General features: G+C 43.6%; 1 protein-coding gene across 2 annotated transcripts in view; it reads right to left on the reverse strand.

Moving 5' to 3' along the window:
* IL12RB2 (interleukin 12 receptor subunit beta 2) overlaps positions 1-15,255 on the reverse strand; it is a 90,103-nt gene that overhangs the window by 11,871 nt on the left and 62,977 nt on the right. For both annotated transcript variants that reach the window (XM_063711949.1, XM_054533278.1), the window contains exons 11-14: positions 14,380-14,478; positions 14,131-14,289; positions 6,793-6,930; positions 242-332 (exon numbers count right to left, since the gene is read on the reverse strand). In XM_063711949.1, coding sequence (XP_063568019.1) covers positions 242-332; positions 6,793-6,930; positions 14,131-14,289; positions 14,380-14,478 — 487 coding nt within the window. The remainder of the gene's footprint in view (positions 1-241; positions 333-6,792; positions 6,931-14,130; positions 14,290-14,379; positions 14,479-15,255) is intronic.

Raw genomic sequence — 15,255 nt, forward strand, 5'->3', positions numbered from 1 at the left:
AAATTTTTGGAAAAAAAAAAAGTATATATATATATAAAAAATACATTTCTAGTTAGAGATTATTAGATCAAAAGATATATTTTTAAGGATTTGACACATGCTGTCACCCAAAGTGGTTAAATAAGTTTAGTCTCTCACCAGGAATGTGTGAGAGTGTCCATTTCCCTGACCCATGGCAGCAACAGCTATTATCATTTTTTAAAAGCCTCATTTACCCACTTGGTAGGTGTAACCAACTCACTTTTGCTGGAAGTAATGCGTTGAGAAAATGCCCACCATGATGATAGCAATGCAAATGCTTGGTGCCACAAACGCCATCCAATTGGCTTTACCTGAAAAGTTAGGAAATCCTGTGACTGAGTGAGTTATCGTCAATGAACATTTCAAAATCCTGATTGGTGTATGAGCCCTCTGTGCCTTACCCACAGCTCCTGGGCAGCTGTGCTCAAGAACAAGGTAAATTCATTTTTGTCTATGCAGTGTGGGAAATGGGACCCTAAGGGGACCAATTCTATGGTTCTAAGAGGAGCTCTGGCCCTACAGGGCTCCTCCCACTCACAGGGTCAGAAAGAAAGGAGGTACAGAATGCAAAGTACAGTTGTGAATTGGGAGCCTTGTCTTAGTCCTGGCTGTGCCGCTAGCAGATGCGTAATCTGTGGAGTTCAGATTCTTTCTTTCTTTTTTTTTTTTTTTGGAGATGGAGTCGCACTGTGTCTCCCAGGCTGGAGTGCAATGGCACAATCTCGGCTCACTGCAATCTCCGCCTCCGGGTTCAAGCGATTCTCCTGCCTCAGCCTCCTGAGTAGCTGGGACTACAGGCGTGTGCCACCACGCCCAGCTAATTTTTGTATTTTTAGTAGAGACGGGGTTTCACCATATTGGCCAGGGTGGTCTTGAACTCCTGACCTCATGATCTGCCTGCCTCAGCCTCCCAAAGTGCTGAGATTACAGGCATGAGCCACCATGCCCGGCCTGGACTTCAGTTTCTTGATCTATAAAATGTGAATGGTGACATGTACCTTGCTGGTTGTTATGAAGATCAGAGATGGTATATTTAAAGCACATGGCAGTGTGTCTGAATATAGGAGGTCCTCAAGAAACAGTAGCTATTAATTTTAGCAAAGTATGGCATAAGCCTTTATCTAGCTAGGGTGATTGTGAAATGTTTGAAATGTTTGAAATTGTGCCTATTCTTTCCTATGAAAAGAACTACAGCATTTTACTACTTACTGGAATTGGCCATTAATTCATCCAGCACTTGCTGAGTAGTAACCATGTAACAGGCTCTGTTAGGTGCTGGGATACAAAGATAAATAGGACATGGCTCTGCTGTCTAAAGAAGTCATGAATATAGTATAGGATACAGATGTCTGAACATGTAAACAATAAGCCATGATGCCATGGTGATATAGTTTGGCCGTGTGCCCACCCAAATCTCATTTTGAATTGTAATTCCCATAATCCCCACATGTGGTGGGAGGGACCCACTGGGAAGTAATTGAATCATGGGGGCAGTTACCCCATACTACTCTTCTCATGCTATGAGGGAGTTCTCACAAGAATCTGATGGTTTCATAAGAGGCTTTACCCCTGCTTTGCTCTCATTCTTCTCTCTCCTGCTGCCTTGTGAAGAAGGATGTGTTTGCTTTCCCTTCAGCCATGATTGTAAGTTTCCTGAGGCCTCCCTGGCCTGGCCATGCTGAATTATGAGTCAATTAAACCTCTTTCCTTTATAAATTACCCAGTCTCAGGTATGTCCTTATAGCAGCATGAGAACAGACTAATATAGTAAGTAAATTGGTACCATAGAGAGTGGGGTGCTGCTGTAAAGATACCTGAGAATGTGGAAGCAACTCTGGAAATGGATGAAGGCAGAGGTTGGAACAGTTTGGAGGGTTCAGAGGAAGACAGGAAAATGTGGGAAAGTTTGGAATTTCCTAGAGACTTGGAGGGCTCATAAGACAGGAGGATGTGGGAAAGTTAGGAACTTCCTAGAGACTTGTTGAGTGACTTTGACCAAAATGCTGGTAGTGATGTGGACAATCAAGTTGAGAATGAGGTGGTCTCAGATGGAGACGAGGAACTTGTTGGGAACTGGAATAAAGGTTACTCTTGCTATGCAAACAGACTGGTGGCATTTTGTACCTGCCCTAGAGATCTTTGGAACTTTGAACTTGAGAGAGATGATTTAGGATATCTGGCAGAAGAAATTTCTAAGCAGCAAAACATTCAAGAGGAAGCAGAACATAAAAGTTTGGAAAATTTGCAGCCTGATGATGCAATAGAAAAGAAAACCCTATTTTCTGGGGAGAAAGTCAAGCTGGTTGCAGAAATTTGCATAGGTAATGAGAAGCCAAATGTTAATTACCAAGGCAATGGGGAAAATATCTCCTGAGAATGTTAGGAACCTTCATGACAGCCCCTCCCATCACATGCCTGGAGGCCTGGAGGGAAAAATGGTTTTCAGGGCTGGGTCCAGGGCCCCCACTTCTGTGTGCAGCCTTGGGACTTGGTGCTCTGCATCCCAGCCACTCCAGCTGTGGCTAAAAGGGACCAACATACAGCTCAGGCCGTTGCTTCATCGGGTGCAAGCCCCAGGCCTTGGCAGCTTCCATGTGGTGTTGGGCCTGTGGGTGTGCAGAGGTCAAGAGTTCAGGTTTGGAGAACTTTGCCTAGATTTCACAGGATGTATGGAATGCCTGGATGCCCAGGCAGAAGTTTGCTGCAGGGGCAGAGCCCTCATGGAGAACCTCTGCTAGGGCAGTGTGGAAGAGAAATGTGGGGTGCAGGCCCCTACACAAGGTCCCCACTGGGCATTGCCTAGTGGAGCTGTGAAAAGAGGGCGACTGTCTTCCAGACCCTAGAATGGTAGATCCACTGACAGCTAGCACCATGCACCTGGAAAAGCTGCAGACACTCAGTGCCAGCTATGAAGGCAGTTGGGAGGGGGCTGTACCATGCAAAGCCACAGGGGCAGAGCTGCCCAAGGCTGTGGGAGCCCACCTCTTGCATCAGCATGACCTAATGTGAGACATGGAGTTAACCTATTTATGCCTGAGGTTGCAATTTTTTGAATTTTTGCATGAGTGAAAAATCTGACCTTGGCAATGACCTTGAGCAGTAGGATATAAACAACTCCCACATGCTTAGTGTTCCAATAATGGAACACTAGGCATAAGTGGGTCTAGGCAGGAGATCATTTTGGAGCTTTAAGATTTCATGATTGCCTTATTGAATTTTGGACTTGCATGGGGCCTATAGCCCCTTTGTTTTGGCCAATTTCTCCCATTTGGAAGGGGTGTATTTTCCTAATGCCTGTACCGCCTTTATATCTAGGAAGTAACTAGCTTGTTTTTGATTTTATAGGCTCATAGGTGGAAGAGACTTGCTTTGTCTTGGATGAAACTTTGGACTTGGACTTTTTGGGCTATTACTGGAATGACCTAAGACTTCAGGGGACTGTTCAAAATGCATGATTGTGTTTTGAAATGTGAGGACGTGAGGTTTGGGAGGGGTCAGGTGTGGGATGATATGGTTTGGCTGTGTCCCTACCCAAATCTTATCTTGAATTGTAGTAACCATGATCCCCACATGTGGTGGGAGGGACTTGCTGGGAGGTAATTCAATCATGGGGGCAGTTATCTTCATGCTGGTCTCGTGATAGTGAGTGAGTTCTCACAAGAATCTGATGGTTTTCTAAGGGGCCTTTCCCCGACTTGGCTCTCATTCTTCTCTCTCCTGGCACCTTGTGAAGGACGTGTTTGCTTTCCCTTCTGCCACGATTATAAGTTTCCTTAGGCTTCCCCAGCCCTGTGGAACTGTGAGTCAATTAAACCTCTTTCCTCTATAAATTATCCAGTCTCAGGTATGTCCTTATAGTAGTGTGAGAACGGACTAATTCACATGGGATATGTATGAAAACAGGGGTGTATGCAATGTCCACAGCAGTGTAGCAGAGAACAGCATGGAAAACTGGCTCACAAGTAGCAGAGGAAGGTTTTGCAAAAGGCACAATGTCAAAAGTTTAGAGTTGATTCGCTGGGCATGGTGGCAGGAGCCTATAGTCTCAACTACTTGTGAGGCTGAGGCATGAGAATCACTTGGGCCCAAGATTTCAAGGCTGCAGTGAGCTATGATCATGCCACTATACTCCAGCCTGGACAATAGAGTGAGACCCTGTCTCAAAAAAAAAAAAAAAAATGTAGAGTTGGAGGATGAATAGGAGCCAGCTAAATGGATAAGCTAACAAAGGAAGACCAGACCAGAAAAAAAAAAAAAAAAAACTATGCAAAGGCATGGAAGGAGGGAACAGCCAGTACTTTCAGGCAACTGCAGAAAGTCTGGTCTTGCTCCATAATGAATGTTGAAGTGTGTGGCAAAGGATCAAACTAGATGGGTAAACAGGACCATGTGGACCTGGCAAGTATGGAGTTTGAGTTCTAGCTTGAAGGCCCTTGGGGAACCACTGATGAGTTACAACAAGAGAAGTAATGCCAGCATCTGGAGTCTTGCAGAAAGACTTCTCTTCTGACTGAATGAAAAACAGGCTGGGAGGGAGAGTGAGCAGGAGGAGATAGAGGCCAGAGACCTGTTAGGGCCCATGAGAAGTGTCAACAGGGCTGAACAGGGAAGTTAATGGAGATAACCTTTTTTCTACCCCATACAATCAGGAGGATCTGGCCTTCCTTTCTTTTTTAATTGAGATGGGGTCTTGCTATGTTGCCCAAGCTGGTGTGGAACTCCTGTGTTCAATCAGTCCTCCCACCTTGGCCTCCCAAAGTGCTGAGATTATAGGTGGGGGCCACGGCACTTGGCCAAATCTCACGTTTCTTCAGCATTTGCTTTCCTTTCTGGGCAGATGGGACAAGTTTGGTGTAAAACCAGTAGCAAGATGCTGAATCCTTTTTTGTTTTTATTTTTTTTATTTTTGAGACAGAGTCTCGCTCTGTCACCCAGGCTGGAGTGCAGTGGTGCGATCTCAGCTCCCTGCAACCTCTGCCTCCTGAGTTCAAGCGATTCTCTTGCCTCAGCCCCCCGAGTAGCTGGGATTACAGGCAAGTACCACCACTCCCGGCTAATTTTTGTCTGAGTCCTTAATCCACATTAATCGAGCAAGTTAACTTTCTTTCTTTGTTTTTTTTTTTGAAACATAGTCTCACTCTGTTGCCCAGGCTGGAGGGCAGTGGCGCCATCTCGGCTCACTGCAAGCTACGCCTCCTGGGTTTACACCATTCTCCTGCCTCAGCCTCCCGAGTAGCCAGGACTACAGGCGCCCGCCACCATGCCTGGCGAATTTTTTTGTATTTTTTTAGTAGAGACAGCGTTTCACTGTGTTAGCCAGGATGGTCTCGATCTCCTGACCTCATGATCCGCCCGCCTCGGCCTCCCAAAGTGCTGGGATTACAGGCACGAGCTACTGTGCCCAGCCGCAAGTTAACTTTCATGAGAGTGCTGGGGAGATAAGAAGAAGTCTTGTCAATTTCCCAGTGGAGAGTTTCCTGGCATAGAACAACAAAGTCTCTTGAATGATCAACTTGATGCTTCATGTCACAAAGCAAGAATAGCTTGTTTTATGCTTACAGCAGATGCAAATGAGCATTGCTAGAGAGAACAGTGTAACTTAGCTGGTGGAGGGAAGCCCATGCTAGCTGGGTCACTTATTCATCAGACTCAAATTTAACTTAATTTAAGCAACTCAAATCTGAGTTTGATTTGTAGTTCTGCCACTTACCACTTCCATGACCTTGGGTAATCTTTCTGTACCTTAGTCCCCTCACTTTAAAAAAGGCATGATAATCCTTCATTTTTAAATTCATTTCATATTGAGTGTCTGGTAGGATGGGGTAAGTATAACCTTGTAATTTTGGTAAGGAAATATTAGCAAAAGTATGTGTTATAGGTTGAACTGGGTGATCCTCAAATTTGTATGTTGAAGTCCTAAACCACCAGCCTCAGAATGTGACCTCATTTGAAATTAGGATCATTGCATATATAATTAAGATGAAGTCATACTGGAGTAGAGTGGGCCCCTAATCCAATATGACTGGTGTCCTTATAAGGAGGAGACAATTTGGACACATGGAGAATGCCAGATGAAAGCAGAGACCTACAAGCCAAGTAATATCAATGACTGTCTGCAAATTACTGGAAAAGAGGAGAGAGGCCTGGAATAGATTCTCTCTCATAGCCCTCCCAAAGAACCAACCCTGCTGATACCTTGATCTTGGACTTCTAGCCTCTAGAACTGTGAGACAATAGATTTCTGTTGATTAGGCCACTCAGTTTGTGGTGCTTCATTACAGCAGCCCCAGCAAATTAATGTAGTATACAAAGCGCTTAACAGAATGACTGTTGCATATGCAATAGCTGCTATTATTATTGTTGATGTGGTTCTCATCATTTGTGGAACAGATACTTGGTAAGCGAGTACTGTGTGCTGGCCACCATGCTAGGCCTTGAAGACAGAGGTAAACAGATATCAGTCCTTGCCTACAGGATTCAGAGTTTTGAGTAGGAGTTAAATGTAAGTGCATTATGTAAGGAGCATTTGGGAAGGCTTCCTGAAGGAGGAAGGATTTCTGATGAATTTTGAAACATGAGTAGACACTGTCTCCAAGAAGATAGTAGAGTGGTAAAGCATTCTATTTAGGAGAAACAGCAAGTGTAAAGTGACAGCAAGAAAGTTATTAGTGAATTAAAGAAAATCTGATTATCTCTATACCAAATGTAATAGGAGTGCATGCCTGTGCAAGAATCCAGGGTGGACTCATCATCCTTAACATTGCCTCTCACCTTGCAGACAAAATTCCCTCTCATTTCCGTGGGAACTTTCGCCAGCAGCTGTCAGAGCTGTCATCCACAGGACATATGTCACTCGGGGCTGCAGGCTGTTTATTGGATGTGAATTTTGGGAGACTCTATAAGGAATTTCTGAAAGGAAGATAAAGGAAGAAAGGCACGTATTAAAGGATATGGCTTTTAATGTAGGCTTCTACTCATTTTTACTCTTTAATGCTTCATTTAATTTGGAAGGAAAAAGCATTTTGCTATTTTAAAATAGTCCAAATTCCTCAGTACTTAATACCTTAATAGGCCCTAGACATTGTCATTTATGGACATCTCACTCCACAGCATATCAAACAAATTATTTTTTTGTAGTAAAATCTTTTATTTTTACTTTATTTTCTAATTTTCTTTTCTCTTTTTTGTGTTTTGTGGTAAAATCTTTTGAATAAATTTTTGTTATTTTGCTTTTGAAAATATTTAGCTATAGTTAACTCCCTTTATTTCCAATGATGATAACATTTCTAGTATTTATCAGGCTTATTTGGGAGTTCTGGAGGAGAAATGTTAAATTTACAAATTGTTTTCAAGGCTATGGAACTTTTTTTTTTTTTTGAGACAGGTTCTTGCTCTGTCACCCAGGCTGGAGAGCAGTGATGCAATCTCGGCTCACTGCAACCTCCGCCTCCTGGGTTCAAGCAATTCTCCTGCCTCAGCTTCCCAAGTAGCTGGGACTACAGGTATGTGCCACCATGCCCAGCTAATTTTTTTGTTTTTAGTAGTGATGGGGTTTCACCATGTTGGCCAGGCTGGTCTCAAACTCCTGGCCTCAAATAATCTGCCTGCCTCAGCCTCCCAAAATGCTGGATTACAAGTGTGAGTCACTGTGTCCAGCCAGTTATGAAATTTTGTATTTTGTATTTTTTTTGAGACGGAGTCTTGCTCTGTTGTCCAGGCTAGAGTGCAGTGGCACGATCTTGGCTCACTGTAACCTCCGCCTCCTAGGTTCAAGCAGTTCTCCTGCCTCAGCCTCCCAAGTAGCTGGGACTACAGGTGTGTGCCACCATGCCTGGCTAATTTTTGTATTTTTAGTAGAGACGGGGTTTCACCATGTTGGCCAGGCTGATCTTGAAATCCTGGCCTCAAGTGATCTGCCCACCTCAGCCTCCCAAAGTGCTGGGATTATAGGCATGAGCCCCCACACCCAGCCTATATAAGTTTAACAATTAACGAAACAGACATTCACCTAACTTTTTTTTTTTTTTTTTTTTTTTGAGACAGAGTCTTGCTCTGTCACCCAGGCTAGAGTACAGTGATACGATCTTGGCTCACTGCAACCTCCGCCTCCAGAGTTCAAGCAATTCTTCAGCCTCAGCGTCCTGAGTAACTGTGATTATAGGCACGCGCCACCATTCTCGGCTAAGTTTTGTATTTTTAGTAGAGATGGGGTTTCACCATGTTGGTCAGGCTGGTCTCGAACTCCTGACCTCGTGATCTGCCTGCCTCAGCCTCCCAAAGTGCTGGAATTACAGGCATGAGCCACAGCACCTGGCCTCACTTAACATTTTTAAACTTTGATTTTGCACTTTTCCATGTGTAGGCTCTAGGCCCTGAGCTTAATGAGGATCTTCTTCAGTCTGACATAAAATCATTAAAAACTAGAGCACCGATACTTAGATTAGATTTATTTGGCAGCTGTAAACCTAGATTACCAGTTCCTTATGTTCTCAACACCCCTGCAGTTTTCTCTGTAGGGAAGATTTTGTGTTTTGAGTAATACACTGATGCTGTTTTTTTAATCTAAGAAACATGAGTGTAGGTAGCCTTTAATGAATAGACAGTCTTCTCCAGTGGCCTGTTGGGTTTGGATTTTGGAGTGACCTTTCAAAAGCTGGGGAGGATGGCAGAGTCAAGGCCAGCACTCTAGCAGAAGTAGCCTGTGTCAACTAAAAACAAAGTAGACAAATTTCAATAGGTTTTTTTGGTTGTTGTTTTTTGTTTTTTTTTTTAAGATGGAGTCTCGCTCTGTCACCCAGGCTGGAGTGCAATGGCACAATCTCGGTTCACTGCCACCTGAGTTCAAGCAATTCTCCCACCGTGGCCTCCCGAGTAGTTGGGATTACAGGCATCTGCCATCATGCCTGGTTGATTTTTGTATTTTTGTAGAGACGGAGTTTCACCATGTTGGCCAGGCTGGTCTTGAACTCCTAACCTCAGGTGATCCGCCTGCCTCAGCCTCCCAAAGTGCTGGGATTACAGGCATGAGCCACCGCACCCCACCAAGTTTCAGTTGGTTTTGAGGTTCATTTTGCCAACTTTGAGGTTGAGGTTGAAAAAGAAACACAAATTACAATAGGATCTGTGAACTGTGCTGAGGACCTCAATATTTAAAAAGGAAAGAGAGGGGAAACTGGGAAGGAAAAAAATGGGTTGGGGGTGGGGAAGATAGGCAATGAGGCAAAGTGGTCTTGTGAGGCTTTGATTAGCACTCAGTGAATCTACATTTTACATGTGAAAGGAGGGGTAGAGGGTCAATTATGCATTTTTCTGGAACTCAGTAAATCTATATTTGACATAAAATAAAGTAAGCATGTGAAGTTACAGCTATCTGTTTGGTAACAAAAGAAAGGCAGTCTTTGCATGACTCAGCTCCCAAGCTTATCTTTTCTTTTGGCATAGTGAGTTTGGGGTCTTGAGATTTTATTTTCCTTTCACACCTGCTAGCTCATTGAGATGACTTCATCTATGCTGGTGATCACAGGGAAAACTAGAACTCAGCGTCATATACTCAACATATACTGGCTCACAAACTCCAGGGCAAGTCAGAGATGTCTTGCATGCTGAATTTATTTCAACAGTCATAAATATGAGTGCCTACACTGGACAAGGCACTGACAATACAAAAGCATAGAATCTGCCTCAAAGAGTCCACTATCTAATAGGGAAAAGAGACCCCTTCCATTATCCCATCCCTGCTTACTATGGGTAATCAGCAAGATGAAGTCCTATAATATTACCTCTACTCCACCCAAAGGGGTTGAGGCCCATGCAGATAATTTATTCACCATGACTGTCACAGAATTTCTATAGTTTACATCCTGTTGAGAAAAGTCCTTGCGGAAAATTCTCAAGTCTACTCTAGCCTGGTGAAATTGCTTGCATAGACTTAAGCTATATGATTGAGCTCAAAAAGCCCTTTCTCTATTCCTAACGCAGGGGATTAAAAAATTAATTTTAGAGAGACCTTCTGTTCCTCCTGCTGCAGCAAAACATCAGCAAACATCAGGGAATCAACTGTCCACCTCTGTGAGGGCATCCTTAACTCTGGGAGTGAAATGAGATATTGGAACAGAAGGGAAGGGATTTGTATGGGTTGCTGGGCCAATAAAGTTTACACACACACACACACACACACACACACACACGCACACATATTAGGAGAACAAAAATAGAAGCTCTATGGGAAGATGCAGTGAGGAAGATGATGGTGTCAGCAGTTTGGTTGGCAAAATAGGCTGAGTTGTGTAATAGGAGAAAGAAGTCAAGAAGTCAAGCAGGAAATACTGGTCCTGCTCCCTCTGGGCTGTGATCTCTGGCAGAGATAAAAGAGGCCATTCAGTCCTTGGCGGTCTGAAAACTTACACTCAGGGTGGTTCAATGATAAAGGCACCAGTGTAGGAAGATGTGATAGTTGCCAGTCGTTAGAAAGGCTGTAGATAGGAAGGTCAAGTGGTACTAGACTAAACAGCTGCACTGCTACTGGAAACAAGTTTTTAACGATCTACATTGGATTTAACAAAGGGTAGAGTGGTATTCAGCTGTTTATTTTTATGAAGCACCTACCATGTGTCTGGCTGTATTCTAGGTATGAGGAGACAATGGTGAGCAAATTGCCATGGCTTCTTCCCTTAAGATGCTTAGAGACTGTTGGCAAAGACTACTAGGCAGTAGCAAAGTATAATGTGTTCTCCAGTAGAAAAATGTGCTGGCCAGCCAGGCGCGGTGGCTCACGTCTGTAATCCCAGCACTTTGGGAGGCCGAGATGGGCAGATCACGAGGTCAGGAGATCGAGACCATCCTGGCTAACATGGTGAAACCCCATCTCTACTAAAAATACAAAAAATTAGCTGGGCTTGGTGGCGGGTGCCTGTAGTCCCAGTTACTCGAGAGGCTGAGGCAGGAGAATGGTGTGAACCCGGGAGGCATAGCTTGCAGTGAGCCGAGATCACGCCATTGCACTCCAGCCTGGGCGACAGAGTGAGACTCTGTCTCAAAAAAAAAAAAAAGAAAAAGAAAAAGAAAAATGTGCTGGCCATGGCTCTACTGGTGCACATGGCAACATGGCAATATGGACAAGCTTCCAGAGGAGTGGCTGTGCACTGAACCACCCGTATAACTCACTACAATCCAGATACCTGGGTTCCTCCCTGACTCTACACCTTATCTCCTCTGCCAAGGCAGGTCCTTCATTTTTTGCCCTTACTGTGCTCCACATATGCCCTTAATACTGCTGCCTGGTTAATGGTGCTGAAACACCAGTAAGATGGGGCCATCAAAGCAGAACACTTTCCTGCTTTGCCTTTCTCTCTCCTCCTCAACCTACCACCTCCTACCACTCTCTAGCAAGTGCCCTTGTGAATTCACCAATGATTTCTGGTTGCCAAATGCAGTAAGTAGTTGTCAGTCCTTGATTATGACAGTTACATCCCTTTTGTGTACTTTTCCTTTTTATTTTTTACTCTTTGAGACAGAGTCCCTCTCTGTCGCCCAGGCTGGAGTGCAGTGGTGCAATTTCAGCTTACTGCAACCTCTGCCTCTTGGGCTCAGTGATCCTCACACCTCAGCCTCCTGAGTAGCTGGGACTGCAGGCACACACCACCATGCCTGGCTAATTTTTTGTAATTTTGGTAGAGACAGGGTTTCACCATGTTGCCCAGGCTGGTCTTGACCTATTGGGCTCAAACAATCTGCCCACCTCGGCCTCACAAAGTGCTGTGATTACAGGCATGAGCCACCATGCCCAGCCTCCTTTTGTGTACTTTTCTGTCTCCCTCATAGACTGTGAGCTTGTTGAAGATAGGGAATAGGTCTTATCCATCAACAGATACTTACTGAATTAAATGGAAATTTAACCTAAACTAGTATAAAATAGGACTGTGAATCTGCACTCTCCCTCCCCTTTTAGCTTATTTTTAAATACCCTTATGCAGGCTTTAGAGTCATCAGATTTGTGACAAAATAAGGAAGGCATTTTCTTCAATATCCACAAGAGCAGCTTTAAGAATCAACAGACTCAGGAGACTTTGACTATTAAAGTAGATGGCTTACTGTTAAAAAAAAAAAAAAAAAAAAGAGGTTGGGCTGGGTGGCTCCTGCCTGTAATGTCAGCACTGTGGGAGGCCAAGGCAGATGGATCACCTGAGGTTAGGTGTTCAAGACCAGCCTGGCCAACATGGTGAAACCCCTCCTCTACTAAAAATACAAAAATTAGCAGGGCATGGTGGTACATGTCTGTAATCCCAGCTACTCAGGAGGCTAAGGCAGGAGAATCACTTGAACCCGGGAGGTAGAGGTTGCAGTGAGCTAAGATCGTGCCACTGCACTCCAGCCTAGGCAACAGAGCAAGACTCCGTATCAAAAAAAAAAAAAAAAAAAGAATAAACAGACCATGTGGTTGCAAACAGGTATCTCAGTTTAAACTCTGCCAAAATGAAAGTTATTTGGGGGGCAAATTTCACATGAGGAATTCCAGGTGGCTGAAGAAGAGATCAATTGATTCCTTACCTCTTGGGGTGCATTTCAGAACTGACTTACTCTGGGACAAGTCCAGGGGGAAGCAGTTCTGATCAGTGATATGTTCTGTTTATCAATGGTGGATTTGTTCAACAAATGACCGTAAGCCCTTATGATGCCATACTACGAGATGATAAAAAAGAATGACATAAGTTCACATGGATGGATGTAGAAAGGTCTCTACCATGCATTATTGAGAGGTAAAAGCAAGGTGTAGATCAGAATGTTGAAAAAGATCTCAACTATATTCTTGTACATGCATCAATTGTTTTTTTCTGGAAGAATACACAGGGGACTGTTAACAGCCTAAGTGTGAAGGGAAGACGAATTTTCTTTCTATATCTTTCTGAACTATTTTTATGTTTTCGTATTATTTATGTAATAAAAATTAACCAGCTTTTAAAGTCACACTGCAGACCTCTTAAAGTCAAGAGAGAAGACCAACTCCTAAAGCTTCCCAGGTGAAAATCACCCCTGCAGGCAGCTCTCTGGCAGCTGCATCTTTAGGGTGGCTTTGTTGCATTGTTCTTGGACCTACTAACTCTCATTAAGAAATACAAATGTTCCTTCTTTATGACAAATGTTCCTGAAAGCTAGCTGCTTACAAAATAAAGAGAAGGTCAAGTCAAGAAAAACAAAAACTCTGAATAAATCAAAGATTGGAACATCAAGTGTGGCAAGTGACTTGGAGCTGTACATGAATGAGTGATCCATGACATCATTTGAGACAACACTCTAGCTAGAGTTTATTTTAATTGCTTTAGTTTTATACTTATAGAATAATTTTGGACCATAAAGGATTACTTAAACTGTATCATATTTTATCCATTTTAAGAAGAAAATAATATGCCATAATAGTAATTGCAAATGTGGGGATTTAAAAGTTCTCCAGATGCATTTCTTGTGAACCTCAAGGCCTATACAGGATTGGCGGGGTGCTGTGGCCCATGCCTGTAATCCCAGCACTTTGGGAGGCCAAGGTAGGCAAATCACTTGAGCCCAGGAGTTGGAGACCAGCCTGGACAACACAGGGAGACTCTGTCTTTACAAAAAAATTTAAAAATTAGCTGGACATGGTGGCATGCACCTGTAGTTCCCACTACTTGGGAGGCTGAGGCAGGAGGATTGCTGAGCCCAGGGAGGTCAAGGCTGCAGTGAGCTGTGATTGCACCACTGCACTCAGCCTGGGCAACAGAGTGAGGCACTGTCTCAAAAAAACAAAGAAGTCTATACAGTATTGAAGTGACTTTGTTGTTTGTTGAAATGCTGTCTCTTCATATGAGTAAGCACCTTGAAAACTAGTCCATTTACTTCATTTCTGTATCCTTAGCAATTTGCTTGGCACATAACACATATTCAATAACTTTCTGTTTGTGTGTTTAGATGTCTTTTCTAATTCTTCATTCAGTTAACTTTACAAATATTTATGGAGTACTTACTATATGCCAGGCATTGCGCTAGCACATGTGTGTAGATGTGCATGCACACCTCCTTGTGTTTTCCTGACATCCAAACAAGAAGGCCCCACTCACTGCATTTGGTTCTCACACATACCACAGAGCTGAGGCTGGGAGTTGGAGTCCCGTTCCTTCCAGTATATCCTGTAATGGAGGAGGCACCCCATTTGCTCCTGGACTGGAATGCTGTTCCATGAAATTAAAATGCTCCCCTTTTCCTCTGTGATGGCATTAATGTGGGGGCCACTCAGTGGTGCTGTAAAGTAGGGCACAGGAGGCTTCTGTCACCCTCCAAATCCAAATCATTAAACTAAAGCAAAATTTGGCAAAAGGTCCCAAGACTCACCTTTGTGCTTAGAGTTACCCAGGATGGAGCTGCATCCTCCTTGATCCCCTGAGAGTGCATACACATGGATTTCATAACAGATGTAGGATTTTATGTTCTCTGCAAGGAAAAGAGAATTCCCATAACAGCCATGCCATTACTAGTGAGTCATTAAAGGGAGCCATTTTATTATCTGATACAAATGCTTTCAAGGTGTTTCTTGCCTTTTCCTAGTTTAAAGATGGTTCAAGCACAGTCTGGACTGATGACCTATGTTACAAATTCTCAGCATCTGATTTGCCATGACGTTGGCTTCTGGAAGTTACTGCTCCCAACTTCAAAGGATCAACCAACCAACCAACCAACCTGAGTTTCTTTCCATATAAACAAACAGGATCACCGTGATTAAGAAGGAGACAAAAGCTATTTGAGTTCCAACACGGATTTAAATATAACCACACACACACACGCGCGCGCGCACCCAGACTGCTTTTGAAACAAACAAAACAACTTGCTTTGAAGAAAAAAAATCTTTTGATTCCTACAAATAAAGCATGTGCTGTTTACAGGAAAGTGAGGCTGGAATTTTGCAGGCATAGAACCTGAATGGCTTTTCTAATTCCGCAATGCTTATCAAGATCTGACAGGGCAGATGACACACTCAGGGATAACTAACCAGGGTGCTCTGGGTGCAATCCGACCCCTTGTTACCCCATCTCCTCTCCCTGTATGTTCCAGTTAGATTTCAGTTGCTTCCCAGCCTGGAAGATTTAAAAGGTACTTGGGAATGTTAATACTCCTTCCTGACTTTTAAAGCGCCGCACTTTCAATTTTCTGTCCGTCATGAAGCTTGTTGGCAAGTCTTTCTTCCCCACCAAAATTCCTTATTTCCACGAA

This window comes from Pongo abelii, chromosome 1, assembly GCF_028885655.2.
Source record: "Pongo abelii isolate AG06213 chromosome 1, NHGRI_mPonAbe1-v2.0_pri, whole genome shotgun sequence".
In the NCBI taxonomy this organism is placed as follows: domain Eukaryota; kingdom Metazoa; phylum Chordata; class Mammalia; order Primates; family Hominidae; genus Pongo; species Pongo abelii.